The sequence below is a fragment of the Talpa occidentalis genome, unplaced genomic scaffold (assembly GCF_014898055.3).
Source record: "Talpa occidentalis isolate TD23 unplaced genomic scaffold, MPIMG_talOcc4v2.1 talOcc4.2, whole genome shotgun sequence".
NCBI lineage: Eukaryota > Metazoa > Chordata > Mammalia > Eulipotyphla > Talpidae > Talpa > Talpa occidentalis.
In genome coordinates this window covers 82,807,735-82,823,642 of record NW_023602073.1, presented here as the reverse complement: position 1 = coordinate 82,823,642, position 15,908 = coordinate 82,807,735, and the positions used below count along the sequence as shown (strand labels likewise).

The following is a 15,908-nucleotide window of genomic DNA, read 5'->3' as shown; positions in this document are numbered from 1 at the left end:
GCGCCAGAGACCTTTCCTCGTATCCTTCCAGAACTGTGCTTTTCCCCTGTAGGTCTAGGGGAACAAAAAGGGGTGTGTGGGCGGGAGTGGGAGGGGGTTGGTGTGGTTCGGAGCACCTCAACGGCACTGGTGCTGTGCCTTCCCTGTGCCCCACCTTGGTGGGGATCCCACCACCCAAATTTCGGGCCCTGGTTCTCAGTTCCAAAGCTCTCAGACCCAGAACGCGGAAGTAGCCCAGTTCAGTGCCCGCAGATATGGCACCTTTTGCACTCTGATCCTGAGCCCGGGCACCTAGTTTTTGATTACCCACTTCGGGCCATTCACCTCAGTGACAGCTTCCCTGCATCTCCCCACAGTCCTAGGTCCGGGGCTCGGGAACCCGGGCAGGTGGGATCCACGTATACTTTCCGCGCCAGCTTACCGGCGGCCTTTGGCTGTCGGCAGGTCTGTCCGCGGAGTCCCTGTCTTCCTCTAATGGCGCCAAGTTCTTGATGACCCGGTGCCACGCGCTCACCACCGTGGTGGTTCTCCACAGTTCCTGGCCGCGGGGCGTGGTGCCTGCAGTAGTTGCTTTCCGCTCACTGTCCTGCTTGATGTCTAGTTTGTTCTTGTTCTTTTCTCCTTTCTGTTGGTCCGAGTGTGCTGGCTTTGTGGGGGGTGGGAGGGTAGGGGAGAGAGTAGCAGGCTTCTGCTGCTTTCCTCTCTTCTCCTCCTCTGTGATTGCAACTTTCCCCTTCAGGCAGTTTCCCCGGCATGACCAGTTTATCTTACGTGTCCTGGTTCTCACAAGGACCTGCCACTTTTTCTACCTATTAATCGCTTTTATGGGAGAACTTACCTACCCACAGGTAGGTATGTTGATTAGCTGACGTCAATACGCTCCGCCTCTCCTCTGCTAGCCTCCCTTCTGCCAGATTCCCGGGGCTATTGTTAGCTTTGGTTGACCTTTTGTTTTGTTTCTCTGTATTCCACATATAAGTAATACCATCTGGCATTCGTCTTTCTCTTTTTGATTTATTTGAATTTCTTTTTGGAATATTGTAACATTTTAAAGTATATCAGAGGTTATAAAGTTAATATTAAAAACAGTCAAATCAGTAATTAGAAAACATACTGCAAGAAGATTCCACTCTAGCAAACATATAGTCAAAATATTTTAGAACAAACTTAAGAAATATTTAAGACTACTATAAAGAAAAGAACAAAACATTATCATTGATGGAAAGAAATACATTTGGCTATACAGGGAGAAACACTAAGTTCCAGGGTGGGAAGTCACAATATCGTGAAGAGTCTAATTCTCTCCATATAAAATCATTAATTTAATATAGCCTTAATGTAAAGCAAGTAGTAATATTTTTGTGAAGATCTTCCCAACAATTTTGAAGTTCATCTCGAAGAATAAATATTTGGGGAAATTAAAAAAATAAAAGTATATATGAAATTTTCAGCAAATAAGGGCCTCCCTGGTGGTGCAAGGGAGCACTGTGCAAACACAGCACTGTGAAACTGTCCGCAGCCTCTGCAGCACGAGTTCGATCCCCCATCAGTCAGGGAGTTACCCACTTGGTGCAGCAGACCTCTCCTGTCTCACCAGCTGCTCCCCCCTCTGTAGTGTGTTTCAGTCTGTTCTGTTCCCCACTCTGTCTCTGGTGAGTCCTCTCACATACTGCCCCCCCCCACACCTCTGGCCTATACCCCAGTTCTTGTATGCATAAATAAATAAATCTTTAAAAAAAGAAATTTTCAGCAATTAAAATATGTGCACTGGCAATATTTTAACAGGTCAATAGAGCAAAATAAAAAGTCTAGAAACTAGTATTACAATTTAGTATATGTTGAAGATGAGTTTTTCAAACTGTGTGGAGAGAATCCATAATTCAATAAATGATATTAGATCAACTGACCAATTCCCAGGACAAAAAAACATTTCTACATTCTATTTTACATAAAAATAAGTTACTGATAACTAAAGATTTCTATGGGAGAAATGAAACTATAAAATTATCAGAAGAAAAATATGGATGAGTATTTATGTACTTGAGGAGTGGAGAAGGTTTTTCTATGAGTGACAGCAAAGATGTGAGCCATGAAAGAATAATGATTTTATTACATTTAAAAATTATATATGGTCTAAAAATTATAATAAGAAAAGTTAAAATGAAAAAATGGTTAAAATATTGTAGTTTATGGAAAACTTCGCATAGTATGTTCACATCTTCCTAATATACACTCTCCACAACACACATACACATATCTTTGAAAGGTGAATGCACCCATGTTTCTCTTTCTCTCCCTCTCTCTGTCCTCTGTCCCCTTTTACATTTTGGGAAAACTTAGAAAAGGATATCTAAAATAATTTAAGAAATTGTAGTAGAATAATTTAGAGGATGCCAATGAATTTAGACTCCACTGAGTTAGTCTGAGTGTACTTCTTTGTTGATTTGCTAAAATAATATTTGGTGTGCTTTTATTTGTTGCTTTTTAGGGTGAAGAAGGTGACCAGGGCGAACTGGGAGAAGTTGGAGCTCAAGGCCCTCCAGTAAAGTATTTTTAAAAAAACTATTTAACTAGGATATGCAAGTATTCTTTTTTTCATGAATTTTGGAGTATTTTCTATTCTGTATTTGAATTAACAACATTATACTCACATGCCATTCTCTGTTTTTCTAAGCTACCATTTGGAGATTACCATTTTTTCAAAACAGGAAAGGAAACATTGTACATTCAAGCATTTTTTTTTAAACAGAAAATATCTACCCATAATCACCTACATTTATTACTAGATCTCAGGATCAGGTAATCTGAAAGCAAATATTTATGTTCTATTCCACTATCATGTGTTATAATGAGAAACTTTTATACATTGAATATGCAGCAGGTAAATCATTCACTGGATTAATGTAGTTTATAACTATGTATTCAGTACAATTAGAACATTCTTAATTGCTCATAATCTTGTCTTTTAATAAAAAGTTGGTTTCTTAGGCTTTGATATATTGCTGCAATAATATGCACAGTGAGGTGATTTGGGACATTGATATCAGTCTAAATTGCTTGTTAAATCAGGATTTGCATTACTTTTGTACTGTATGAAAGTGAAATTGTCCTTTTTTTCTTGTCACAATGAGTAATGACAATTATGGAAATAATTTCAGAATATATATTGCACATTTGCAGCTAAGTGAGGTATGGATGTATAGACGATAAGCTTCAGTTCTACTCTCAGAAACTAAAGTATCGTGAAAGACATATTCAGGGCTACTGTTTCTTCCCTTGCTCTTCTCTTCCCCACAAGCCTCACCTTTTATACATTGCAGGGAGCTGTGCAGATTAGTGTTTACCTAGAGATTAGTGTTGAACCGAAGTATGCTTATTTAGGAATTCATATCAGGTCTCCCTGATTACAAAGTTCTTGCTTTTAAGCTTTCCTTTAACCTGTCTTCCAAAATTTTAATAACTTTTTCTTGATCAAACATAGATCTATATTGTATACATTTTTGGCTAGTAATTTTATGAGCTTTTTAATGATTCCTACAGGATGGCTAGGCCAAATGCTCAATCTAGATCAGTCAATAGAAGGTTGACTCTTCCCCCACCACCAGTCATGTGGTTCAATATGATTTTATTGATAAGCTGATAGTGTTCACTAATTGTTAATGTGAAGATTAGATTCTTTGACTTTTCAGTCTATCTTCATCATTCTTCTTTTATCTGTCTATAAAATTAAATTATTTCAGCTTTTTGTAGGTTTATCTCAGAGTGATGAGAGTCTGTATTTATTCTAAAATAGAAGAGTTCCTTATCTATATTATAAACTTCTACTAGGCATCCAGTATAAATCATGACATGCCTGTACTTTTTAGTCTGTCCTCTATATTGGGCTCTTAAATAGCTAGGAATCCATGAAGTGAAACAAAATTCTCCCCAAAACTTTTACTTTGTTCACCCATGTTATTATGATTCTTTATAAAGCATTTCATTGCAATATTATAATAACAAAAAAAGTATGCTTTTTTTTTTCCCCTTCAAAGTAGTTACTTTGAGGAGTAATACCTGGGGTTCTCGTGTCACTGCTACTGATCCAAATATTTTTGGAATTCTTTTTTGTAGAAATGCCTTCAGAAGAGCAGCTTTAATATGATAAACATATCTCGTATCCTAGGTGGATCTACATACTGGATCATCCTGTGCATTTGTGTTTCATGTCACACAGAATTTGTGACTGATCTGAATGCAGAATTTGGCTTTTAAATTGCCCCATTTTCTCCAAGTGAGAACACAAAGGAAATGACTGGCCTAGAACGACTCTATCTTGAGTCAATGTGGACAGTTGGCAAGATGTGCAGAAGTAGCTGCCCTACTTTCCTGATGGAGCATTCACCCAGGCTCCCTCTTAGCAGATTGATTTCTGCAGCCCTGTGGCTGTGGGCTAGTGTCAAGAATGGTGACGTGTCCATGATGAAAGACCCTAGAAATCATACCCCACACCCTTATTTTTAGGATTACCCTCTCCTGTGCCTGAGATGGGATAAGATGGGTTCCTACTGCCCCAAATTGGAATTCAGAATGCCTTTAATTGTAGAAATGGTCATATGGTGTACAATGAACACAAGCATTTGCTCAAGACTAGCTTGATGTATGTGTCATAAAATTTTGTTTAGACTAACCTGGGGACCTAAATGCCTTTGATGGTCTGCATTGGTGGGAAAAATTATTCCAAGGCTTAAAATAGCAATTATGTTATATGTAACTAAGTTACAAATGAAGGAGGTGGGATTGGTGATTTGTATTTTGTATATATGTCAAAAGACAAGTCAAATACATTATCACAATTTTCTTTTGCTAATGATATTTATATTTTTGTCATCAATATTTTTTAAAGATTCAGAATTGTATAAGTCTTCATTATTTTTCAAAAAGGTTTTATTGTCAGAAAAACTCTCCTTGGATTTGTCTTTTGAAACTAGAAAAGTTTGTTTATATAATGCCACTATTTCCTGCTCTTACTTTTGGTCATGATGACATCCTTGTAGGTGAGCTTTTGTGGTGAGATGAAAGAATGTGCACATCGAGTAAAATAATTCATTTTTCTTTTTTACATTTCCAGGGAGCTCAAGGATTGAGAGGAATCACTGGTGTAGTTGGAGCCAAAGGGGAAAAAGTAAGATGATAATGATGATGATGATACAGTATCAAAATGTATAAATATTTAACTTTTGGCCACTTAAAGACATTTTATTTTCAGCAATATCACTTTATATTTTTCACTTGGTGCTTTGTAGAGGTTAAGTTTTCATGTTTCTGTTACAAACATTGATGATAGAAATGAGTGATCTACATGATACATATGTGTATTTTTAATTACTATAAATAAATAGGAGTAAGCAGGTTATGTTTTATCTCTATCCTTGTAGGTAGTTTTCATTGATAACACTGACATAGTACCTGAGTGTGCAAGTCAAAGACAGGAGAGGTTGGAAAAGGAGAGGCAGAGGAGGCAGGATGCCCTCATCCTGCAGGCCATTGTGATTCAATTATCACATTGGCCGCTGGCTCTGCCTTTAACATGGATCACACTCCTGTGAACAGAGTTCACCTCTCTGTCCTTAGCCTGGTTTCAGAGACTAGAGTCTTCCAGCATTTCCCGAACAAGGTACTCATTGAGAAGCTGGGGAGATTCACAGAGGACTGAGGTCTTTAGCAAGTAGATAGCTAACTATAATGCAAACAAGGGAGGCATAAATGTTAGGGCATGTGGTATGTGGGAGTGAAGATGTAGAGCTCATGAAGAAGGTAGCTTTGGAAGGATGGATGCTGGGCCTAGAAGGGTGAGTTTTCGCTGCTGGTGGAGGATTGAAGGACAGGGACTGAATAGCCCAGACAAAAGCAATGGAAACCTGATCATTTGTAATATGCTCAGAAATGTCTCCCCCTTCTCCCCACCCCTTTGCCTAGGTATCTAGCTTCTCTATCCATTTTTGGGAAATTGTTAACATTTCTCAGAGGGTATACTAGGACAGTGAATTTGTAAACTCCAGAAAATGAGTAAGAGCATCTTTGCCAAACCCCCACTTCTAATCCTTGCCTTATTTTCTTTACAACTTCTGTGGCTAATTTCTCTTTGTGTCATTACACAAAGCAGCACAGACCCTTTTATTAGTAACTTTCATTAGCAACTTGTGTAAGTGTTCAAAAAATGAGGGTAAATAATTTTTTAAAAAGATGTACAAATTTGTGAATTAAGGGAATTCTCTTGTAAATGATTTCTTCATTTTATTTTTTTTTAAGGTTCTTTATCTCTTCTAGGTATTTTTATACTGCCTTCATTCTTCCATTTCCTCAAAAGTATTTCTTTTCTAATAATACTGTACTTTAAAAAATGTGTTGGAGTCTTTATTTCTATATTCATGTTACCTTAAGTAGCAGTCTGTGTGTATTTCTTCTGTTATTAAGCAATAAATCCCACTTATTTTGAAATTCTCATATCTAGGCCTTTGCTGTCTCTGGATTTAAATAATCTCCCAAAATATGTGACCCCCTCACTTTGAAACCAATTACTGTTCTTGATATGTTCTTTATTTGAGGTATTTTTCCATTCGGTATATTTCAAAATTTCTCATTTCCCCTGATTTCTGTCAAATTGCTTTCAATAGGGGAAAAACCACTCTTCTCATGAACTCAGACCCATGGAGTGGTTACCTAGTAACAGCAGTTTGGGTCTGAGCTCATGCTGAACAGCAATAAGAGAGAGAGAGAGTGAGTGCATCAAAGCCATTTCTATAATGCAAAGGCCAGCTTCACTTTCATAAGGCAAGATGAATGATGAATTCAAGGTCTTTTTCAGGTCTTCCAGACCTCTTCCTCCCTCATGCAGGTAGAATGCCTTCTGCTATGTTCTAGTTTTTAGGGATCAAAGAATTCCAGGGCTCTGTGGTACCTTTGCTTCAACTGTGCTCTTTCCTTGATTTTACCTATGTCTGTACCTTCTATGAAAGATTTTCTTTTTTTTTTTAATTCTTACTACAGATGCTGCCCATGTGATTTTCATGGTCTTACATTTAGCCAATATTCTTTGGACTGGTTTTCCATTTATTTTATCATCTTCCTGTCTCAACCCTGTTCATTAAGAGACAGCCTGTTCATGTTAATTGCTCTGCTGCTTTCTCATTCACTTAATAGATGAGAAAAAGACAAAAAAGTAGGTTGAATTTTGAGCACAAGAAAATGCCATATTTATGTTGTAACAGTCATATTTTTATTCTTATAATGAAAATGAGGAAGTGGTGGTATATGTAATATCAATATTACCAAGCCAAGTCAGAGATAATCTCAAGATAATTAGATTCAAAGGCCCCATAGTTTTAAGGTCATCATCACTTGATAGGGTGACTCTGTTAAAAAAAAAATAGACTAATACAAATCAGACCTAGCATCTATCCAGGTGGACTAGAAGATTCTCAAATTCTTATTACAATTCATTTTTCTGAACCACATCATGGACTTCTGAGTCTAGATCTTGTTGGAATTCTTGAACACCAGAATCCCCTCCACAGCTATGGCAGCATCAGAGTCCATGGCACTGTTTTTGGGGTGTCTCCTTGGTGTTCAGCATTAATGAATTCTGGTCATTCTGAAAACTCTAGAGAGTGGCCCAAACCTCTTCCTGTGGGTTTTCCAAATTCCCTGACAGTATGGTATTTTCAGTTCATGTCAGCAGTTCAGAATCAAAGCAGTGTTAAAATGTCCAGAGTAGTATCAGAGTTTGGGTACAAGTACTTTTGTTGGGATAAGAAGATGTAAATTAGTGTTTTCAATCTGAGATGTTTGATTAAATACTTCCCAGGATTCATTAATGAAGAGTATATATAGCAAACACAAAACCTCCTGTTTAACTGACTGCCAAAATTCCTTAAAAAGACTGATGTGGCCTGTAACATACATGACTGATCTCAAATTTAATTTATTGTCTTGCTTTTTTTTTTGTAGGGTTCTCGGGGCTTAGATGGAGACCCTGGGCCTCGAGGCATTCCTGGTGCACCTGTGAGTGGTTTTCCTTTCATAAGACCCAATGATAGACTTTTTTAGCAGTGATATCTTTTTGCTATATATACACATATGTGTGTGTGTGTGTGTGTGTGCGCATGCACAAGCATCTTTTATGTAAATAATAAAAATGGAAAAATGGGCAATTGTTGTAATATTTATTTTAAGAAATTTTAATTAAGATCTCTTTTTTTTAACACAGAGAACTGTTCTTCTGACTTGATATAGTTTTTGTTTTTCTCATAGGTAAAGTCAAATTGTAGATTTATGTTTGCTGTGTTTTACTTTTGCTTTGGTTCCAGTCACACTATTTATCTCATTTCTAGTTTTTGAGTAGCCTTTTTATGATTTCTGATTTCATTCCATATTTTGACTGCCATATGTGTATCATTATCATTATCATAAAACTGCCTCAAATCTTCTTCAAAAGTAAATAAAAATATCAATAAATAGTTAGCTATACTTGCATTATGGACACACATCATTTTATTATAAGTGAAATAAAAAGACAAGTCTTTAATTATACCTTTGATAGCATCAGTTTATTTTAAAGATTTATTTATTTATGCATACAAGAACTGTGGTACAAGCCAGATGTAGGGGAGGGGGGAAGGATTCACCAGAGATAGAATGGGAAACAGAACAGGCAGACTGACCAAAGTACACTGCTGAGGGGAGCAGTGGGTGAGTCAGGAAAGGTCTGCTGTGCCATGTGGGCAGCTCCCTGACCCGGGATAGAGCTTGTGCTGCAGTGGCTGAGGACAGCTTCACCCTTGCGCCACCAGTTTTTAAGACAATATAGTGTTTATACAAAGATTTCCTGAACTAGACATCCTTGGTAGAAGAGCAAAGTCACTGGGATGAAAAAACAATAGTTTGGTAAAGTGAATGATGTTTTATAATTTCAAAAATTTATTAATGAGTAACTTTTGCTTATATTAACGAAATTGTATCTTCTTACAGGGTGATCAAGGACAGCGGGGACCTCCAGGAGAAGCAGGTCCCAAGGGAGAAAGAGTGAGTTCAAAATACTCTTAATTGCTATAAATGTCCTGATTGTTAGTGTCTTCTGCTGATCATACTTATTTCTTTGAGGTGTCCAAGTACTGTGATAACTGAGCTTGTCTTGTCCATCTGTTGCCCCTCTGCTCTGCAGGGGGCTCAAGGTTCTCCAGGAATTCCTGGCCTCCCTGGATCTAAAGGAGACACAGTATGTGGTGTGCTATAATCTTCAAGTACATTTTTCAAATTGACTATTAAAATAAAACAAGAAATGATGAAGGGAAGAAGAATGTAACAGTTCCTAAAGGACAGTGTGTTTCTTTGTATGTCTTTAGGGCTTGCCAGGCGTGGATGGCCGTGATGGGATACCTGGAATGCCCGGAATGAAGGTATCTGGGTGATTTAGTCTGGGCCAACCACATGCAGCATTTTCATTACTATATCATTGAAGTCTTATTTAGCCGGTTTTAGCTGTCTTCCTCCTTTTAATTTTTTAATCAAGTATTAATTTAAACTACTTATTAGAGTAATATGTTTGCCTGGTTTCAGGAACTCAGTAAAATTTTCCTGTTGTTGAAAGTAGGCTGAAGGAAATTGTGTATTTTGATTAAATTTATATCCTAATTCTTACTCTACCCCCACACTGAACTGCTTCATATCAAACAGCATGTAAGGTCAGCTGTATTGCTAATCCTCTTACTAAAAAAGTTTGTATCCTTCCTTTTCTTAAAGAACTATAGTAGTTCACACAGTTTCAATGATGCACTAAAAAATTTTTTTCAGGGTGAATTAGGGAAACCTGGACCTCCCGGTGATGCAGGATTGCAGGGTATGCCTGTAAGTATTTGATCGTTAAATGTTTATTAGTTGATATACATTTTGGAGGGATACATATTGAGTAGTTTGATAAGTTCTGGAGAAGATATGATGCTTAATTTTTACACTTATATTTTTATACTTTTTTTCTTAATCATTAGCTATTTATCTATTTATCTAATAAAGGTTTAATTTTATATTTTGCTTCCTTCTTTTCTCTTTAGTTCTCACAGTCTTCCTTATCTCTTTTTACCAAGAGATCCTGTGGTTCAGGATCATATACTTCCCACTACTTTTAACTTCTTGTAGAACTCTTGTTGGTAGGTCAAGCCATCAGATGGTTGAGAGTATGCTCAGGGTACAATGTCAAATATAAAATATCATGTTTTATTATGTACCATTTTGAATTATTCACCTTGGTATTTCCCTGCATTAATGTAGCTGGAAGTTTATGTGGATTATATCACATGTATTGTTGGCTCTTTGGTGGCAAATGGTAATAAGTTAAACAGGGATATGTGGTAATATTGAGGACTGACCTCTGATTTATTTTATCTGACAATTCAAAAATCATCAGAGTCTATAAGGACTTCCAGTAGTACCAAATCTTATACTCAACATTCTCCTGCCATTCTGTTTTTCTATTTAAAGCTTAGCAATTTTTTTTAGGTCTTCATTTTGTTATTCTGCATATGAAATCATGTTGATAAGAACTCCTGTTATTTCAAATGTTATTGGATTATAGTTTGGAATTTCATGCTTGAAAAATAATTAGTTTAGAGGTAGTATTTTCTTTAAGAGTTTTCAGAATTAAGAAGCTAGATAAAGTAAAGTAATACCAACTAAACTGTGTGTAGTTCTATAACTGATAGTCCAGAATTGGGGGCTTTGGAAGATTCTTCCTTACACTAAAGCCTTGAGGTTGTCATGGTTCCCTCAGCCTCTCAGCAATGTGTAAATCCACTTGGCATCTTGTGGATTCTCAGATAGGGTGAATCAACTCCACTTCCATGTGCATTCTTTCAGGGTGTTCCCGGGATTCCTGGTGCAAAGGGTATTACTGGTGAAAAGGTAAAACTTTACAATTAATATTTTTCTTTCTTCTTTTATTCTTTTAATAATATATTTTTATTATAATTTTAAATGTTTTAAATTGCTTTTGTTTTATATTTGACCCTTAGGAGCAATATAAAAGGGTTTAAGCCTTCAAATGCTAGTCTATTTCCTAGCTGCTGGAAGAATACTTTGAGAAAATATTGCTGATTTCACCTCCTTTTTGAAATGTCATCCTTTCCTAGTGTAAAACAGAGAAAGTTTTATTGTTCTTTACCACTTAAAATAAGGAAGATGTTATTATTTTTATTACATACAAATTATGTCAGTGAATATTAAAGTGACTCAGCTTACACTGAAAAAAAAAAAGCCTTTTTGTTCACATGCTGAGTAACCAGTCCTTATTTCTTATCAATTAAAAACAGTAGGTGAATGAAAAAAAATAGGGAAATGAATATATAGTTTAATTTAAATAAATTAAATAAAATGAGAAATTGGTCCCATTTAGGTTATATGACTGCAACCCTGCAATCATACGGCTACAGTGTGTTGAGCAGACATGTTCCCTAGTAAAGTGGCCTGTGAGAGACTGATGGGGGCCCTGGCTTCTTAGCAGGTGCCTTCCCTGGAGCTGACTGCCAGGTTTTTTTCTCAGCAGTGAGTCCTCTTATTTCCTCACACTGGCATGATTCCTCATAATTTTAACAGTGTCAGTATTTGGCGAAAGGGTTCAAAGAGGTGTATTGAAGGTGAAAATGGTAAAGGAAAGACATATCATTAACATCTTGAAGAAAAACAAAATCCTTTTGTTTTTGTCTGCATTTTTTGACACCTTTACTAGACTTCTGTGACTAAAAAGTAGTGTCTTAAATCTAAAGGACTTAATGTATCCACTTAGAATGAGATTCTATATCTTCCCCAATTCTCATGTGAAATTGGGAAATTAATGCCATTTAAATATAGAGACACCCATTGTAGACAAGAGGGGTTGACGATTGTGGCTTCTTATGGTCTGGATTACTTTGAATGTTGTCTTTTTACCTATAGGGTAACACGGGTGCTCCAGGGAAGCCTGGCCAACTAGGGAATTCAGGCAAGCCGGTAAGGTGCCATTTTACCTGTCCATAGCTACCTGTTGTATGTTCACTAAACAAATCATTATTGATAAGGAGTCTTAGCTTCTTCTTTACCTGCCTTGTTCATAACAGGGACAGCAGGGACCTCCAGGAGAGGTGGGACCCCGAGGACCCCGGGGGCTTCCTGTGAGTATTCCTTTTTTGTGTCTGCAACTTTTCCAAAGTGTCTTTTGAGGACTTCTCTGGGTTTCCCTCCAGTCATTCATTCATCCACAGGCACCTTCTGATATTTGAGCATATGCTTTTCCAGAATGACAGTGAAATGGAGAATGCTATTGAGATATTCAATATGTTTTTCTTATCAGAAAGTGGAAGCAAAAATATTTTTGAAAGTCTGACAATCTTTTCTGCTGTAATTCTATGTTGAAGGATGTGTTATACTACAGCAAAATAAACTTTGACGTGATAGAACTCATATACTATATAATTCTCCCACTTAAATTGCACAATTCATTAATCTTTAGTGTATTCACAGAACATTTTCATCACTCCAAAAAAGAAAGCTGTAAACACTGCAGTCATTCAACATGTCCCCGAGCCCCCTCTGCCCTAGGCAATCACAATCCATCTCTGTTTCTGTAGATTAGCCTATTCTTGAAATTTCGTATCAGTGGAATCATATAATATGTGGAACTTTATTTTATGATTGTCTTTTCTCACCTAGAATATTGTTTCATGGTTCACATATATTGTACCATATATTAGTACTTTATTTCTTTTTATTGTTGAATAATATTCAATTATATGAATATATCACATTATTTTCATACATTGATTAGTTGATGGACATTTATTTGTTGTTTTTTTCATGTTTTGGCTATATAAATAAGTCTGCTATGACCATTCTTCTACAAACTTTTATGTGGACATATAATTTAATTTCTCTGGAGTATGTATGTAAGAGTAGAATTGCTGGGTGATAAGATAACTGTTTCACCTTTGAGAGGCTGCCAGATATCTTTCAGTGTGAGTCTGTAAACATAGCAATGCCTATTTTCTCAGTAGATAGTTTAACCCTCAGAGAGAAACTGGGAAATTGAACATTATGCACTTAAATTTAACTTAAAAATACTTCCTCTTGCCTTGAGTTTAAGTTCTTATTTTCAAAATCTGCCGAGTAAAAGAATTCCTAGTGAGAACACAGAAACATTTTCAAATATCACAGTTAAGTCTTCTAAAACATTTCTTGAGTATGTCGAATGGGAATTTTTATGCTTGAGGAAAGTGAAATATTCCATGTATCTTGTGACGTGAGAGTGGAGTTTTTCTACTTCTTATAGATGTTTGTCAACTGACCTCTCCCAGGTGGTGTCCTGAAGTTTCTCTGCAAACAAAGAAGCTAGCTCCTGCAGCTCATTACACCCTTTCCTGCCGGCTCTTCAGCGTTTCTTCTTTCTTGCTAGAGGCCTGCAAATTTCTTAGTAAAGTACTTGCCTTAAATTGACTGTCAAAGCCGTGAGGATGTAGCTAGATCACATTTTTAAAACTGTGGTCTGGCTAATGTGACTAGTCCAAAAAGATTGAACAGTGTGGGAGAGGAGCACTGGACTTTGAGAATGTTGACTTTCATCCAGTATTCACTTTATAGAGCAGCAAACTGAGTTCAGTGGAAGGAGTTGAATGCCGGACTATGCACTGAACACAAAGCTTAACACAGGTAGAGAGGACTTGGCCCATCAGCAGTAAGTCATAAAGATGTCTAAAGGAATGGACTAGGCGCAGAACAACAGCAGAAGACTCTCTCTCTCTCTCCCCCTCTCCCTCTCTCTCTCTCTCTCTGTGTGTGTGTGTGTTGGAGTGGATGGGTTGTATTTAATTTTTCTCATGTGACTATAGGCAGATCAGAGGAAGTTATACTTATGCAGGTTTTTGAGCCCGATTCAGATTTTGATTTTTGAATTTTTATAAGACTCCAGAGTCCTCTCATTGTTCCTGTCACTGAGGGTCAACACCTGGTCTCCTTCTATCACTTTACCCATCTACATTCTGACCTGTTGATTCTACCACAACTTTTCCAAGTCTCTTGTATTTGAATTTTTTCTTTCTTTTTAAAATATATTTATTTGGCATAGAAGAAGTGGGATGTAGTCCATAAGTGCAGGAGGTGAGAGGATTCACCAGAGACAGAGTGGGGAGCAGCACAGGCAAACTGACTGAAATACACTGCTGAGGGGAACAGCGGGTAAGACAAGAGAGGTCTGCTGTGCTCTGTGGGTTAGCTCCCTGCTGGGGATTGAACTCAGGTCATGGTGATGATAGTGCTGAGACATAACCCCTAGGCCACTAGGGAGGCCTATTTGACTCTTTTGTACACCCACATCCACCACCCAGGCTCTGATCACTACCTACTGCTTCAGGACTATTGCAGTCATCTCCTGATTTTCCTTTCCAGCCCCAGACTCTCTTTCCTTGGTATCCCCCAACAGGAGACCAAAATATTGTTGATATTTTGTTTTTTTCTTTTTTAAAGATTTATTTATTTGTAGAAGCACTGGGCACAGTCAGAAGTGCAGAGAGTGAGATAATCCACCAAAGCCAGAGCGGGGAGCAGAACAGGCAGACTGATGAAATACACTGCTGAGGGGAGCAGCGGGCATGGCAAGAGAGGTCTGCACGCTATGTGGGACCCTCGCCTGCGGCTGGGGATGGAACGGGCACTGCAGAGGCTGCAGGCAGCTTCGCAGCCCAGTGCTCAACCGCTGCGCCACCAGGGGAGGCCCTATTGTTGGTATTTTGCCAGGGAAGATTTTTGTTCTCCAGGCTCTTGCATGTTGCAGGGTCTCTAGTATCTATGAACTCCACCCTAGACTGTCTTCACAGTCATTGTGACAAACAAAAATGGCAAGCATTGTGACAAACAAAAATGGCAAGCTTTTCTGGGACATGGTAGTGCCCCCAGTCTGCACATACCACCCTATTGGTCTTCCCACTTTTCTTCATCATTAAACATCTTTAATGAATCTCCACTAGAATGTCCAAAATCTTGAACTGTCTGTTTATTTCCTTAGTTCCCATTTCTGCCTTGTTTGGAATCTGTGTTGTAATCAAGCTGGATTTTCTGCTAATTCCCAAATATCTCTCCACTTTTTGGCCTGCCTATTTTCTTTTGTTATACCCTGCATTTAGATGGGTTTCTCCACTTCTTAACATCCCTTGTGTCCTCTTATATATAATTGAAAAGTTAATCTACAACAAAACCATTTCTGATATGCACTGTCCTTAGTAGATTTGATCTCTCCTTAATCTGAATTCCTTAACCTTTGGCACCTTTTGTCCAAACTGTGAAACTATAGGAAGGCAGGGACATCTGATCCACCTTGTGTCCCCACATTTCTTTCTTAGGGTTTGCCACTAGGTAAGGCCTAATAAGTATCTCTTGAAATAATTTGAATTGCTGGTATAATACATCTTGATATGCTGCTTATATTGGTAATAACTGACTTCTCACCTACTCTAAAATTTTCAGAAAAGTATCATGAGAAGTTATAAATATTATAGCGTTGGAGCAGAGTTTTAACACCAAATCTACTCACTGAAAGATACATTTGTTCTTTCATTTTACATCATGAGATCCAGTTTCAGAGATAAATTCACACATTTTCAACTATTTCTCACAAGTTTGACTGGTTTTTCCTGCAAATTTCAAACCGAGAAGCTGAGTGGAAGGCATGAAAACTTATTTCTATTATCTCCTGCTAATGGACCAGGGCAAACGGAGCACACCAGTGAAATTAGTAATATCTCCCTTCCTCCACCATGGTTTCATCAGCTTTTGCCAGTACTGAAATCCGAATGAAACTAGGTAAAATTGACAAACCTGCCTGAACAAATTCTTGGAAACTCGGCTTCAGAAGA

The 15,908-nt window shown here is 37.5% G+C and overlaps 1 protein-coding gene across 1 annotated transcript in view; it reads left to right on the top strand.

The window, feature by feature from the left end:
- Positions 1–15,908, top strand: part of COL9A1 (collagen type IX alpha 1 chain) — a 92,460-nt gene that overhangs the window by 44,364 nt on the left and 32,188 nt on the right. Inside the window, exons 20-29 of the mRNA XM_054698154.1 lie at positions 2,489–2,542; positions 5,111–5,164; positions 7,990–8,043; positions 9,010–9,063; positions 9,203–9,256; positions 9,384–9,437; positions 9,832–9,885; positions 10,891–10,935; positions 11,965–12,018; positions 12,126–12,179. Coding sequence (XP_054554129.1) covers positions 2,489–2,542; positions 5,111–5,164; positions 7,990–8,043; positions 9,010–9,063; positions 9,203–9,256; positions 9,384–9,437; positions 9,832–9,885; positions 10,891–10,935; positions 11,965–12,018; positions 12,126–12,179 — 531 coding nt within the window. The remainder of the gene's footprint in view (positions 1–2,488; positions 2,543–5,110; positions 5,165–7,989; positions 8,044–9,009; positions 9,064–9,202; positions 9,257–9,383; positions 9,438–9,831; positions 9,886–10,890; positions 10,936–11,964; positions 12,019–12,125; positions 12,180–15,908) is intronic.